Source organism: Chrysochloris asiatica, unplaced genomic scaffold (genome assembly GCF_000296735.1).
Source record: "Chrysochloris asiatica unplaced genomic scaffold, ChrAsi1.0 scaffold00061, whole genome shotgun sequence".
Classification (NCBI taxonomy): Eukaryota; Metazoa; Chordata; class Mammalia; order Afrosoricida; family Chrysochloridae; genus Chrysochloris; species Chrysochloris asiatica.
In genome coordinates, this window is record NW_006408579.1 from 2,929,919 (window position 1) to 2,945,236 (window position 15,318).

The window sequence follows — 15,318 nt, forward strand, 5'->3', positions numbered from 1 at the left end:
CTCTTCTTATCAGCTGGACGCTTCACTCTCCACTCTAGTCCTCTGTGGCTATATCATTGACCCTGGGACCAAGAGTCCCCAGGTCTTGCCACACTGCTGGCCAACCAGGTCTCCACCAGGGTTCATAGGAGTCTATTGAACATTGTAGGGCTTAGCTCGCAGCTTCATTACTGTTTTTCCCTCACTTCCCCTTATCGGTGACAAATGTGGTCACTAATCAGAGTGTGTATTCCCATTGAGTCTTAGTCTTGGAAGGGGGTTTGCCCTGAGGGGACCCGACCACTTGCCTTGATGTCTCCTAGACGAGCAACTTGCTTGTTTTTATAGTAATCAATTGGAATGCCTATATTGTTTTGTATTTTTCCAGCCGGTCTTTCTTTCAAGAAGTATCTTCTGTTCTTCTAGCCACTCCACCCATGAATGTATTTTTAATGATATGTCTTAATTATTTTAGAAACCAAATTTTTTTTCATGCAATCATATTCAGTTTTCTAAGCAGTGATTTCTAAAACCTTCAAAAGCACTGGGGACTAAAAAGATTGAGTGCTCTGATTATGCACAGTTCCTACATGCAACACCCTGAGTTCCTATAAAATCTTATTCTTTTTACCTCCTCTCAGGTGAGAGCCAGCTGACCAAGATGGTGAAGGAGAGTGCACTACTATCCTGTGACTACAGTGTTCCCCCTAACGAACTTACAAATTTTCGAATCTATTGGCAAAAGAATGATAAAGTGGTGCTCACTATCATCTCTGGGAAGGTATTGGTATGGCCCGAGTATGAGAACCGGACCATTGCAGACATCACCAATAACCTCTCCATTGTCATCCTGGCTCTGCGCCTGTCAGACAAGGGCCAGTACACTTGTGTTGTTCAGAAGAATGATCAAGGATTTTTCAAGCGGGAACACCTGGCTGTGGTGAAGTTATCAATTATAGGTTGGTGAGATTTTTTTTTAATTTATTCTAGGTCAGCACACTCTTATTGCTTTAAAGACATACTCCCAATGAGTTGGGTAGAGATTTTGCCAAAGAGCAGTGTATCTCATTTAATTTAGGTAAGACTGTATATTTTACAATAAACCCTGTTTTCTCAAGATGTCTTAGAAATATCTATTAATGTACTTGCTATTGCTATTATTGTTGTTAAGTACCATCAAGTCAATTCTGATTCGTAGCAACAGGTATAGGGTTTCTGAGACTGGAAATCTTTGTGGGAGGAGAAAGTCTCATCTTCTCCAGCAAAGTAACTGAATGGGCTTGAACCACCGACCTTGTGGTTAACAGTCCAATGCTTATCTCACAGAGCCACAGCACTCCCATTAATGTACTAGGAGGCTTCATAAAGTTCATGAAACAATTTAATTCTGTTTTCAATCCATTTTTTCACAAACTTTGCACTGTGGATTAATGCGCCAGACTGCAAAGCCGTTTGAACTGCAAGGTTGGCAGTTCAAGCTCACCAGCTGCTCCTTGGAAACCCTATACAGGGTCGCTATGGGTCAGAATTGACTCAATGGCACTTCACAATAACAACAACGTATATTTCTTGCACTTTGACAATCCAAGTCCATGATGATTATCCTGAAATGTTGTAATGCTCTGAAGTGCCTTATGGATTATAAGAGGAAATCTTTGATTTGATGTAGCTGTGCTATTAACTACATATGCTCCAGTAATGTATTTTTGTGAATATAGGTTAAAAGGTATAAGAGCAATGCAGGCATATTTTGCAAACAGTATTTAAATGACTATTACTGTAGCTATTGTACTATTATATTCTGCCACTCTGGTAGCGTAGTGGTTACGAATTGGGCTGAGAACCACAAGGTCAGTAGTTCAAAACTACCAGCTGTTCTGCGGGAGAAAGATGAGGCTTTCTGCTCCCGTAAAGATTTACAGCCTCGGAAACCCTGTACAGGGTAGCTATGAGTCAGAACCGACTCCACGGCACATAACAACAACAACTTTCAAAATGCAGATTGACTTATTTCATATTTTCAGCTTTCACCCAACAGAGATCCCTGGCCAAGTAGTTGTTAAAGAATTTTCTGCATAATTTATGCCTACCACAGGGAAGGAAATTAATTCACAAATCAAAGCCCTGTTTGGGCAAGTCCTTCTACTATTGGGTAAGAAGGATATTTGATCTTTTTTGACATACAACCTATCTCACAGTGTTGTGTGGAGATTTTGTTGTTGTTGTTATGTGCCGTGGAGTCGGTTAGACGAAGTAATATCCAGGCCTAGCAAATATCAAGAGTTCCAAAAACGTTACCTATTAGTTTTCTCTCTATTTCGTACAAATGTAAGAATATGCCAATATTTATTCACGTAAACCTACTTTTTCACCTTTTTCTAAAAGGTGTCTTCGTCTCCCCATATAGTGGGGGGAAATTTATATAACAGATTCATATTAGTCCTTGTACTGTACAGCAGTATTAATGAGAAAAAACAGCTATTTTAACCATTAATAATTGGAATATGAGTAAGTGAAGTACATCATATCAGACAAGCATATGACCTACTATGACAAGAATAACGAATTTAAGAGGAATAGCGTAACATCCATTATCAAAAAAAAAAAAACTCCATGCTGAAACAGAGTGCTATCAGTGTCTACATGTACCTACAAGGAAAATCAATTCATATGACTAATTGATTGATTTGTGTCCCTGAAAAATATGTGCTGCAATTCCTAACCTCTATCTGAGAAACTGGATTATATGGAGAAGAACATGGCATCAGGATTGGAGGTAGACTCATTAACAACCTGTATTATGCAGTTAATGCAACCTTGCTCTTTGAAAGTGAGGAGAACTTGAAACCCTTAGTGATGGAAATCAAGGACAAGAGCCTTCAGTATGAGTTGCACATCAATGTAAAGAAAACAAAAATCCTCACCACTGGACCAATAAATGCTGTCATGATAAATGGAGAAAAGATTGAAGTTGTCAAAAAGACTTCATTTTGCTTAGACCCACTATCAAAACTCATGGAAGCAGCAGTCAAGCAACCAAATGATGCATTGCATTAGGTAACTCTGCTGCACAAGGCCTCTTAAAAGTGTTCAGGAGCAGAGATATCAGTTTGAGAAATAAGGTGCACCTGACCTAAGCCATGGTATTTTCAATACCTTCATATGCATGTGAAAGTTGGGCAATGAATAAGGATAACCATAGAATAATTGATGCATTTGAGTTACAGTGTTGAAGAAAAATATAAAAGTACAATGGACTGCCAGAAAAACAAACAATCTGTGTTGGAAGAAGTACAGCCAAAATGTTCTTTAGAAGTCAGGATGGCAAGACATAGCCTCTCATGCTTTGGACATATTATCTTAAGGAACCAGTTCCTGGAGAAGAATATCATGCTTGCCAAACTGGATGGTCAACAAAAAAGAGAACGACCCCCGGTGCGATGGATTGGCACAATGGCAGCAGCAATGGGCTCAAGCTTAACGACAATTGTGAGAATGGTACAAGACCCAAAAAAGTTTCATTCTGTTGTACATTAATGAAACAATATTGTCACTATGTGGTCACTAGGCGTTGGAACTGACTTGCCAGCACCTAACAACAATGGGTCTGATTAAAATCCCACTTGGGAGTGGGTTATTTTGTTATGTTAATTAGGCGGGATCAGGATAGGGTTTATCTTGAGTCTTTCTCTTTTGAGATATAAAAGAGATTTAAAAGCAAGCTAAGAAGCAGAGAGATGGGGAAGATACACACCAAGCCACATGAAGACCACCCAAGAACAGAAGCTCAGAAGAGATAAGGACCTTCGTCTACAGATGACAGAGAAAGGAAGCCTTCCCAAAGAGCTAGTATCCTGAATTTGAACTTCTAGCCTCTAAAATTGTGAGAAAATAAATAATTTTCTGTTTGTTAAAGTGGGTACACTTGTGGTATTTCTGTCAAAGCAACACTAGATAACTAAGAAACACACCAACCATGAATGTCAATGATGAAACAATTGAAGATTTTTACTAACTTTTACAGTCTGAAATTGATCAAATATGTAATCAGCATGCATTTACAATTACTAATGATTGAAATGAGAAAGTTGAAAACAAAGAAGAATCTGTATCGGACTTCCAGCAGGATGGCAGAGTGGGCAGACATGCCATACAACCCGTTACAGGAGACCAAATGAAACAGACACAAAGAACAATCCTGGAATCCTGAGTTCCAGAGAAAAAGTTAGAGAAGTGAACTGAATACCTACCTACTGGGAGTAGAAACTGAGCAGGAATGGTGAAAGAAGACTAACTGGTGAACACACTGCCAGCCAGATGCAGCCTGCCTGTCGAGAATTTTCGAGAACATCTTTGGAGAGACAGACAGATGGCAGAGATTCACCTGGAAAATGTAAAAGCTTGGATTCCTTCTTGAACCCCATTCCCCCACCAGGTTAACAGAAATGGCCTCCATCCTCATCTACCCCCAGCATACACCTTGCTCTTTCAGGGTTCTGAGGCCATGTGAGGCAGGCTTGGTGCCTGGATTCAGATGGTCTCTGTTCCAGATCTACAAAACCCACAGAGCCTCTAGACCAGAATTAGAATAGCAGGAAACTCTATCATCAGCCACCCTGACCCAGCTGCCCGCTGGTTTTGACAGACTCTGAACTAGTAACCTCCATAAACTGCTTCGGGATTGGGTGCCCTGAACATAGACAACAGCTGTTGTTGTTGTTAAGTGCCGTCAAGTCTATTCGGACCCATAGCGACCCTGTATAGGGTTTCCGAGGAGCAGCTGGTGAGCTTGAACGGCAGACCTTGCAGTTCAAACGGCTTTGCAGCCTGGAGCATTATCCCACAGCGCCACACCATGACTCCATATATATATATATTTGTTGTTATTGTTGTTGTTGTTAAGTGCCAGTGAGTCGGTTCCGACCCATAGCGACTCTGTATAGGGTCTCCGGTGAGCTTGAACCACCAACCTTGCAGTTTGGTGCATTAACCTTGGAGTCTGGTGCATTAACCCACCGCACCACACCAGGACTCCAGACAACACCTAGGGATATAGAAATTCCATCGCAGCCATAATGTCCCTCCTCCACCCACCTCATGAATTCCTTGGATGGAAGGAGCTTCCCCAAATTTTCTCTTCTCTGGATCCAACTACTGCACTGGTGTTTTTTTGTTTACGTTTTTCATTGTTTTTGTTTCTTTAGTCTCTCTTCTTCCTCCTCTCCTTCCCTTCCCTTGATTTTTATCCTTTCTTTCTCCACTTTTGTTTTCATTCTTTTCTTCTATTTCTCATTCCCACTCTCTTCTCTCTTTTTTCTACTAGATTTTTCTTTACCACTCTTTAGTCTCTCTTTTAATCTTCCGTCTCTATTTTGTTTGGTTGGTTTTGAGATTTTTTGTTTGTTTGTTTTGGTGGGGGTTTTTTAGGGCTTTTCCTCTTCCATTTATTTTTTTTTCTTATTTTAATCTATTTTCCTGTCCTTCTTTTCTCTTTTTACATACATTATTTTTTTCTTGCTACTGCCTGTTTTTATTTCTTTTCTCTTCTTTATTATATTTTTGTTTTTCCTGCTGTTTGCTTGTTCTGTTTTGTTTTCCTCTATGTGTTTTTTCATGTTGCCCTACCAAATGGAAGACAGCAACTATGTCAAAATAGCTCAGCCACAACTGTACCCTCTGAAACTCCACTCACTGGACTAGAATAAATACCAGCTCTTATGCCAATTGATAAACAGTGGACACCCACCAACACCAGCCAAACGCACCCTAAACTGGATGCACAAGTGGCGAATGGATAACAGTGTACCTTGCCATTCTCTAATCACACCCACTAAGGAAAAGTTGTTAAGAGTGTAAGAACACACCAAAGTACTATCATCAATTAAATACAAATACAACAACATCACAATATCTTAGAGAAAACAAATGACTTTAGCTCACACACACACACAAAAAAAACAAAAAACAAAAAAAACAAGAGAGAGTGGCTCAAACAAATGACCAAAGCCAGAAACATTTCTGACAAAGAAAAGGTAACAGAACAACCTGAGAAGAAATGATATTTATGTACCTTCAATAGATTGACAAAAATATCTAGGAAAACTAGGAGAGCACAGGAAAAAAAAAAAAAAAGAAGAATTTAAGAAAATACTACAAGAACAAGCAGACAAAATAAATACAAATTTTATAACAATACAAAACCCGCAAATAGGAATCCAGAAAACTAATGCTGATATCTCAGAAATGGACAATATATTGAAAGAAGTAGATTTGAATCCGTGAAACCCCAAATCAGTGACTTCATCTCTCAATATTAGTAAGCTGGAAGAACAACCTGATTGGAGAAAAACCTGAACCAGACCCTTCTGGATTTGCATGCTGTGGGTGCTACCCATACGACCCCCATCTCTGTGACTTTCTGGAGAACCATTTCCTAGACAAGGAGGCTAAAATTATCAAGAAGATGGGCGACCACTTGACTAACCTCCGTAGGATGACCGGTCCCCAGGCATGGCTGGGCAAGTATCTCTTTGAGAGGCTCCCTTTTCAAGCACAACTAGGAAGAGCCTGTGGAATCCCACAACCTGTGGAGGGCCTTTCAGCATTCCTCTGTTCTCCTCAGACCTTCTGCCTGAACCTTGCTCTCCAGCCACAGAGGCAGCATAGTCAATATGCTGAAGGCCCTCTTCTTCCAAGCCCTGGACCAAATGAAAATAATAAAGCTTCCTTTTACAGCACACATACAAAAAAAGAATGAAAAATTAGGAAGAAAGTCTGAGATTTATGTGGGACACCATAAAGAGGAATAACTTACAGGTGATTGGAATTTCAGAACATGAAGAGAAAATAAAAAACACAGAGAAAATTGCTGAAGAGTTGCTGGATGAAAAGTTTACTAACATCATGAAAGACAAGAAGATAACCATTCAAGAAACTGAGCAAACCACAGACAGGGTATATCCCAAAAGTAAATCACCAAGAAATATTGTAATTAAACTTTCCAAAACCAATGACAAGGAAAAAATCCTGGGAGCAGCTCAAGAAAAATGAAAAGTTACTATAAAGGATAAATCCTGACTTCTCAGCAGTAACTATGTGGATAAGAAGGCAATGGGATAGCACCTACAAAACTCTGAAAGAAAAAAAATTGCCAACCAAGTATCATATAACCAGCAAAGTTGTCCCTCAAACATGATGACAAAGTTAGGATATTTTCAGATAAATAGAAATTAAAGGAATTTGTAATGACCAGTCTAACTTTACAAAAAAATACTAAAAGATATTCTTTGGATTGAAAACCAACAACATTAGACAACAACTTGAGATTAACATAAATGACAACACCACTGAGAAGTCAATTCAGATATAGAAATATCCAAAGTACAACAAACCTACAAGACTCAAAACAGGGAACAAGAGATATCAATTTATAATGAAACAAACTGCAAAATAAAAAGAGGGAATAATGTAGATCCAGAACTTTCAAATGGTGAGGAAGTCAAGTTGATTTCAAGATAAAAAATGGGGGAGGGATGAATACATTACAAGGTAAGCTCAAAGAAAATTAACATACCTTCATATCAAAATAAAAAAGAGGAAAATCAGAGGTCTTAGTAAACATTAAAACAACAGCAACAAAGATAATGAAAAGAAAACCCACAAACAAAATGAACTCAGTGCAGAAATTTATGTGGAATAAATAAACTAGCAGCATCACACACACACACAAAAAAAAATCATGCAGCAAAAGGGAAGCAATCAATTAATACCTACCAACACTTACACTGAACATAAAAGGATTAAATGCACCAGTCAAGAGACAATAGCCGAATGGATACAAACTCTGGTACATACACACAATGGAATAGTACACAACATTGAAGAATAATGACAAATTTGTGAAACATTCAGCATAACATCAATGAACCTGGAGGACATTATGTTGAGTGAAATTAGTAAATCACAGAAGGACAAATATTGTATGAGACCACTACTGTAAAATGTTATGAGAAGGTTTTCTTGCTTAAAAAAAAAAAAAAAAAAAAAATCTATGATAGTTACCAGGAGTGGGATGGAAGGGAAAATTATTAACTTGGTGTTAACAAGTTAATTGGTTAATAACAAGTTAATACATGTTAACTTGAGTAATGGGGAAGGCAATATGCAAGAGGGAGATTGGCACAGGAAAGATGAAGACACAGGGAGGAGTGCAAGAGTTGAAGTGAATAGAGATACATATTGTTAACTGATGGTAGGTACATGGAAAGGATTGCAATACTTGTAACAACACTAAATGTATCTGTTCTGTAAAGTACTCAATTCACAATAAAAAGTTTGGAGAAAAAGAGAGAAGGATCTATAGTAGGGAAATATGATCTGGATATCAGAAACAACTCTCAATAGAACTTTGCAAGACTAAATACTTTAAAAACAAAACATAAACAGCTAGTATACATGTGAACCTTGCTGGCTGGAATATACAGGAATCAAACTGACTACATCTATAGAAAGAGATGATGGGGAAGCTCAGTATCATCAGTCAGAACAGGCCAGCCAAATGCATAACAAACCATCAATTGTTCATGCGCAAGGTTAGCAGTTCAAACCCACAAACCACTCCTTGGAAAGCCTATACAGGGTCACTATGAGTCAGAATGACTCCATGCCACAACAGCAACAAAGTTCAAGTTGAAGTTGAAGAAAATTAAAATAGGTCCACAAAGTACAACCATGAGTATCCCACCATGTTAAGAATAGATCTGATACACTGAACACTAGTAATTAATGGTCAGACAAATTGTGGGATGACATAAAAGATTTCATTATACATGAAGATAGCAAAAGGTAATTTCAAAGACAGAGAAAAAAAGAAAAGACCAAAATGGATATCAGAAGAGATTCTGAAACTTGTTCTTGAATGTAGAGTAGCTAAAGCAAATGGAAGAAATGATGACGTAAAAGAACTGAGCTGAAGATTTCAAATGGTGTCTCAAGAAGACAAAGTAAAGTATTATAATGAAGTGTGCAAAGACCTGATGTTAGACAACCAAAAGAAAAGAACATGTTCAGCATTTCTCAGGTTGAAAAAACTGGAAAAAAAAATTCAAGGCTTGCAATATTGAAGGAGTGTGTGGGCAAAATAGAAGTACACAGAAAGCACCAAAAGAAGATGGAAGGAGACTTCCAGAAAGATGGCAGATTAGGTAGATGCACTACACAGACCCTCTACCACAAAGATGTGAGATACAAAATAAAACAGACACAGATGAATATTCTGATACCCTGTTAGAGAGGTGAGTGGAGTGCTTTCTGGAAGTAGAGGATGAGCAAGGATGGCAAGAGAGGGGGACTGACTGGTGAACAGCTGGCCAGATATGACTTGACAATCTTGTGAGTAGCTTTGGCAGTGGACGGAGGCCTGGAAGAACAAATTCACAAGCTTGATGAAAAAGGTACAATTTCTTCTTTTTCCTCATGCTGCCCTAGTGACCAGAAGTTTGACCTGTTCCCATCCTCGTGCACCCAGCACAGACCCTGCTCTCCAGGAGTTCAGAGCTGAAAAAAGTCATGTCAGCATGATGTGGGAGCCGGCTGTACTGCTTTTGTGTGTCGTTTTGGTGCCTGGATTCAGGTGGGTTTGGCTCCAGACCTTCAAAACTCAAAGAGCTACCAGACCAGCATTTAACCAGTCAGCCTGACCCAGCTTACCTGTCATCCTAACAGACAGTGAAACTAGTTCCATCAAGGGCCTCATGAACTACTTACAGATTGAGTGCCCTGAACATAGATAACACTGAGGCTAATAGGAACTCCATCTAGGGCCAGGAACTCTGTTGTCACACACCCTTCCACAACAACCTTGTGAGCTCCTTGAATTGCAGGAGCCTCCAAGAAATTTCTCCCTTTTGGAGCCAACAATTGCACTGTTTATTTTACAAATATAAAAACTTTACAATGTCCCATAAAAACAAACAATTTTAGTTCACACTAAGAAGCAATAGGGAATGGCTCAAATAAATGACCAAAATTTAAAGCCAGAGACGTTTTTGAAGAAGAAAAGGTAAAAATAGATCTAATTGAAAAGAATTATAATTAGGTACCTTCCAAAGATTAATAGAAAAAGCAATGAATGAAAAGAGAACACAATGAAAAATTTGGAAGAATTCAGGAAATCATTACAAGAAAAAGCAGACAAAATAAATGCAAATTTTGAAACAATATATAACTTGCAATTAGAAATCAGAAGATTATAACTGAGATCTCAGAAATGGACATTGAAAGGGCAAAGAAGTAGATGCAAAGCTACTTAATTAGTGAGACGAAAGATAAATCTCTCAATACTAGTATGTTAGAACAATCAGAAAAAATAATGAAAAAATCCAAAGAAAGCATAAGAGTTATGTAGGACACTATCAATAGCAACAACTTATGGGTGATCAGAATTTCAGAACAGGGAGAGACAAGCATAGAGAAAATTGTCAAAGAGTTGTTGGAAGAAAGCTTCCCTAACATCATGAAAGACAAGTAGATAGCCATTCAAGAAGCTAAATGAACCCCAAACAGGATAAATCCCAAAAGAAAATCACCAAGACATATCATAATCAAACTTTCCAAAATCAAAGACAAGGAAAGAACCCTGAGACAGCTTGAGATAAATAAAAAGTTACCTGCAAAGGAGAACCAAAAAGACTAACCTCTGATTTCTCAGCAAAAACTATGTAGGCAAGAAGGCAATGGAATGACAAATGCAAAACTCTAACAGAAAAATTGCCAACCAAGAATCATATATCCAGCAAAGCTGTTCCTCAATTATAATGGTTAAATTAGGATATATCCTGATAAACAGAAATTAAATGAATGTGTAATGACCAGACCAACTTTACACAAATGATAAAGGGTTTTCTTTGCACTGAGAAACAACAGCAGACAACAACCTAAGATTACGATTCATAACAACAACACCAGAACTCAATCCAGAGATAGAAGTTTTTAAAGTGAACCAAAGCTACAAAACCAAAAATAGGGAGCCAGAGATATCAATGTATAATGGAGTCAATTACAAAGCAAAAAGAGGGAATCATATAGATATAGAACTTGTGATTGTTAAGGAAGTCAAGCAGATCTCAAGATAAAACAGACTGTTTTAAGCAACAAAAAATTAATAATTTACATGATAACCTCAAAGAAAAATAATACACCTGCACATCAAAGTAAAAAAAAAAAGGCAAATTAGAAAGATTTAGTAAACATTAACATAACAGAAATGAAAATGATAAGAAAACAAACAAACAAAATGAACTCAGCATAGAAAATTATGTGGAACAAAGAATCCAGCAGCACCACACACACACACACAAACCACACAGAAAATAACAACAATCAATTTATACCTACTGATAATTGCACTGAATGCAAATGGATTAAGTGTACCAGTCAAAAGACATAAAGAGCAGAATGGATAAGAAAACAGGATTCTTCTATAGGCTATCTACAAGAGACATATAAAAAAGATAGAGATAGTCTAAATGTCCATCAACAGAAGAATGGTTAAACAAATTTTGGTACATACACACAATGGAATAGTACAAAATGTTGACGAGAAATCTGTGAACACCTCACACCATGATTGCACCTGGAGGACATTATGCTGTGTGAAATTAGCCAATCATAAAAGGATAACCACTGTATGAGACCAATGTTGTAAAAAGTTTTTCTTGATAAAAGAAACAATCTAGGATGGTCATGGGGGTGGGGTACTCATGGGCTAGAGGGTAGATGCATGTTAGCATGGGTGACAGAGCAAGCAATATATAACAAGAGGGAGATTAGCAGAGGAAAGATGAAGGTAGCGGGAGACACAAGGAGGAATGTAAAAATTTAAGTGAAATGCTGTTAACTGTTAGTACATGGAGGAGATTGCAACCATGTAGTGAAGTAAAGCATACGGTTTGTTGAATGTAAAAACTGATGATCTGCACTGTAAACCTTCACTCAATTTACAATAAAAGGTTTTAAAAAAAAAAAAAAAGAAAGAAAGAAAACGGAAGGAATATAGAGTCACTGTATCAAAAATAATTGGTCGATGTTCAACCATTTCAGGAGGTAACATATGAACAAGAACTGATGGTACTGAAGAAAGAACTACAGACATTGGTAAAAAAGCAAGACTCCAGGAATTGATAGAATACTAATTGAATGTTTCAACAAATAGATAAGCTCCCTTGTTTATGACAGGAAATTTGAAAAACAACTACCTGGACAACTGAATGGAAGAAACACATACCCATGCATAACCCATAACCTAACAGAATGAAGAAATTATTAAACAATATCATTAATATTACATGCAAGTAAAATTTTGTTCAAGATGATTCCAAAATGGTTGCAGGAGTACATTCACAGACAACTTCCACAAATTCAAGCCAGATCAGTAGAGAACATGTAATGAGAAATTTCACTGTTAATGTCAGACAGATTATGACTGAAAGTAGAGAATACCAAAAGATGTTTACCTGTGTTTTATTGACTATACAAACTTATTCAACTGTGTGGATAATAGTAAATTATAGATAACATTGTGATGAATGGGAAATTCCGAATGCTTAACTGTGCTCATAGGAAACCTATGCATTGACCAAGAATCAATCATTTAAACAGAACAAGGGATACTGTGTGGTTTAAAATCAGGAACGATGTGCATCAAGGTTGCATCCTTTCACATACTTATTCAATCTGTATGTTAAACATGGATTATATAAGAAGAACATGATATCACAATTGGAAGAATGCTCACTAACAACCTGGATTATGCAGATAACATAACCTTGCTTACTGAAAGCAAAGAGGATGCTAAGTACTTACTGATGAAAATCAAAGACCATACCCTTCAGTATGGATTACACATAAACATAAAGAAAACAAAAATCCTCAAAACTGAACCAAAAACAATATCATGATGAACAGAGAAAAGGTGACGTTGTCAAGGATTTTATTTTACTTGGATCCACAATCAAAGACCCTGAAAGCAGCACTCAAGATTTAAATAATGTGTTGAATTGGGTGCATCTACTGAAAAAGATCTCTTTAAAGTATTAAAAAGCAAAGATGTTGTTTTGTGCCTAATCCAAACCATTTTCAGACATCTCATATGCATGTGAATGCCTATTCATTATAAGAAGACTGAAGTAGAATTGATGGCTTTGAATTATGATGTCAGTGACAAACTGTAAATATACCATGGACTTCCAGAAAAAGAAAAAAATCTGTCTGGAAATACAGCCAGAATGCTCTGGCTCCATAGAAGGCATTAAAAGATGGCAAGACTTCATCTCATGTACTTTGGAAATGCTATTAGGAGAAACTATTCCCTCGAGTTTGGACATATTGTCCGGAGGAAACAGTCGCTGGAGAAGGATGTCATGCTGGGTAAGGTGGAGGGTCAGAGAAAAAGAGGAAGACCCCTAACAAGACGGATTGGCCAGGTGGCATCATTGATGGACTCAAGTGTGGCAGCGGTAGTGAGGTTGGCCCAGGATCGGACATTGTTTCGTTCTGCTGTTCATGGGGTCGCTATGAGTCGGTTCTGACTCGATGGCACCTGACAACAACAACAACAACATTCCCTGGAGAAGGACACCATGTTTGGTAAAGTAGAGGGTGAGCAAAAAAGAGGAAGGCCCTCAAAAAAACAGATTGACAAAGTGGCTACAACAACGAACTGAAATATAGCAATGATTGTAAGGATGATGCAAGACCAGATTGTGTTTTATTTTGTTGTATGTAGGAAGGATCACGATAAGTTGGATCTGACTCAACAATACCTAACAACAACAATAATATTACTAATGATTTATGTGAAATAGCAAATCATAATTTATTTTATCATTCTTATTAATGTTAGGTAATTTATTTAAAATATATGAACTTCAATATGTGTGTTCCTATGTTTGTGCATACACACACACAGCTATGAAGCTGTATGTTCTAACATCTTCATTATTTCTTCAGTAGACTTCCAGGATCCTATTATAACTGACTTAGGAAACCAATCTACTGACATTAAGAAGATAAATTGTTCAACCTCTGGAGGTTTTCCAGAGCCTCACCTCTCCTGGTTGGACAATGGAGAAGAACTAAATGTGATGAACCCTGCAGTTACCCAAGATCCTGAAACTGAACTCTACACTATCAGCAGTGAACTCTGTTTCAATCTGACAAGAAACCATACGTTCATTTGTGTTATCAAGTATGGAGACAAAGAAGTGTCACAAAACTTCTCTTGGATAATATGTAAGTGACATTATTTGGGGAGGTTTTTACTGAATAGAATCTAAGAAGAAAATAGCTCAATCAGATATACATTAGAATTGTGTGTATAGACTTTGATAAGTATTTTTAGATCAATAAATAAAATGATCATTAAAGTGCTGCTGTGACTTATTAAGGTCATCGTACAAAGGTATAGCTATAATATTATGAAACTACTTTTATTAGAGGCATAGAATAGGTATCAGACAATGGGAAACACTTTAGATCTGAAATTATTATATTTTCCTTCACAGCGAAGCCTCTTCCTGAGAATTCATTCCCATTGTGGATCATCATCTTCATCATAGTAGTTGGTATCTGTGGTATTTTATTCATCATATGTTGCTGGCACAGATGTAAGTACTATTGCACATTACAATTTCAAATCCTGGAAATCCAAATTCTATCAGTATAGTTCACCATCTCTCTGAGGTTTGAGCCTATTCTGGTCTCATGTTTTAAGCAAGGAGTCCTGGTGTGGTGCTGTAGGACTAACACACAACTGCAAATTGGTGGTTTGAACCGCAAGTTTGGTGATACTCCGAAACCTTATAGAGGGTTGCTATGAGTCGAAACCAACTCCACGACACTTAATGTCAACACGGAAACTTAGTGTCTACCTTTACTTGTCTTAGCAGGTTCTGTTCATACACTGAACAATTTTCTTGGACACCTGCTGTATGCCTGATCCTCTACTAGGTACTGGAGTCACAAAGTAGGGACCTCACATTGCCTTCAAAATAGATTCTAGTTTCATCCACTTATTCCCCCTAGCTTTATAATGGAGTCTTGGTGTGGCACTGTAGGTAAAGCACTGGACAGATAATTGCAAGATCAAGGATTCAAACCCACCAGCCACTCTTCAGAAACCCTATATTGGTTTGCTATGAGTCAGAACCAACTTGTTGGCACTTGAAAACAACAGCTTTATAATTTTTTTCCTGCAGACATTGAAACTTTCTAACTGAATTGAATACATTTCTGATGCTAAGTGATATTCTAACCTCTGAGTTGGAGTTGGAGAAAAGATTG

General features: G+C 37.6%; 1 protein-coding gene across 1 annotated transcript in view; it reads left to right on the forward strand.

Moving 5' to 3' along the window:
* Nucleotides 1-14,276, forward strand: part of CD80 (CD80 molecule) — a 69,675-nt gene extending 55,399 nt beyond the window's left edge. Inside the window, exons 4-5 of the mRNA XM_006864202.1 lie at nucleotides 621-938; nucleotides 13,987-14,276. Coding sequence (XP_006864264.1) covers nucleotides 621-938; nucleotides 13,987-14,276 — 608 coding nt within the window. The remainder of the gene's footprint in view (nucleotides 1-620; nucleotides 939-13,986) is intronic.
* The last annotated feature ends 1,042 nt before the right edge of the window (nucleotides 14,277-15,318 follow it).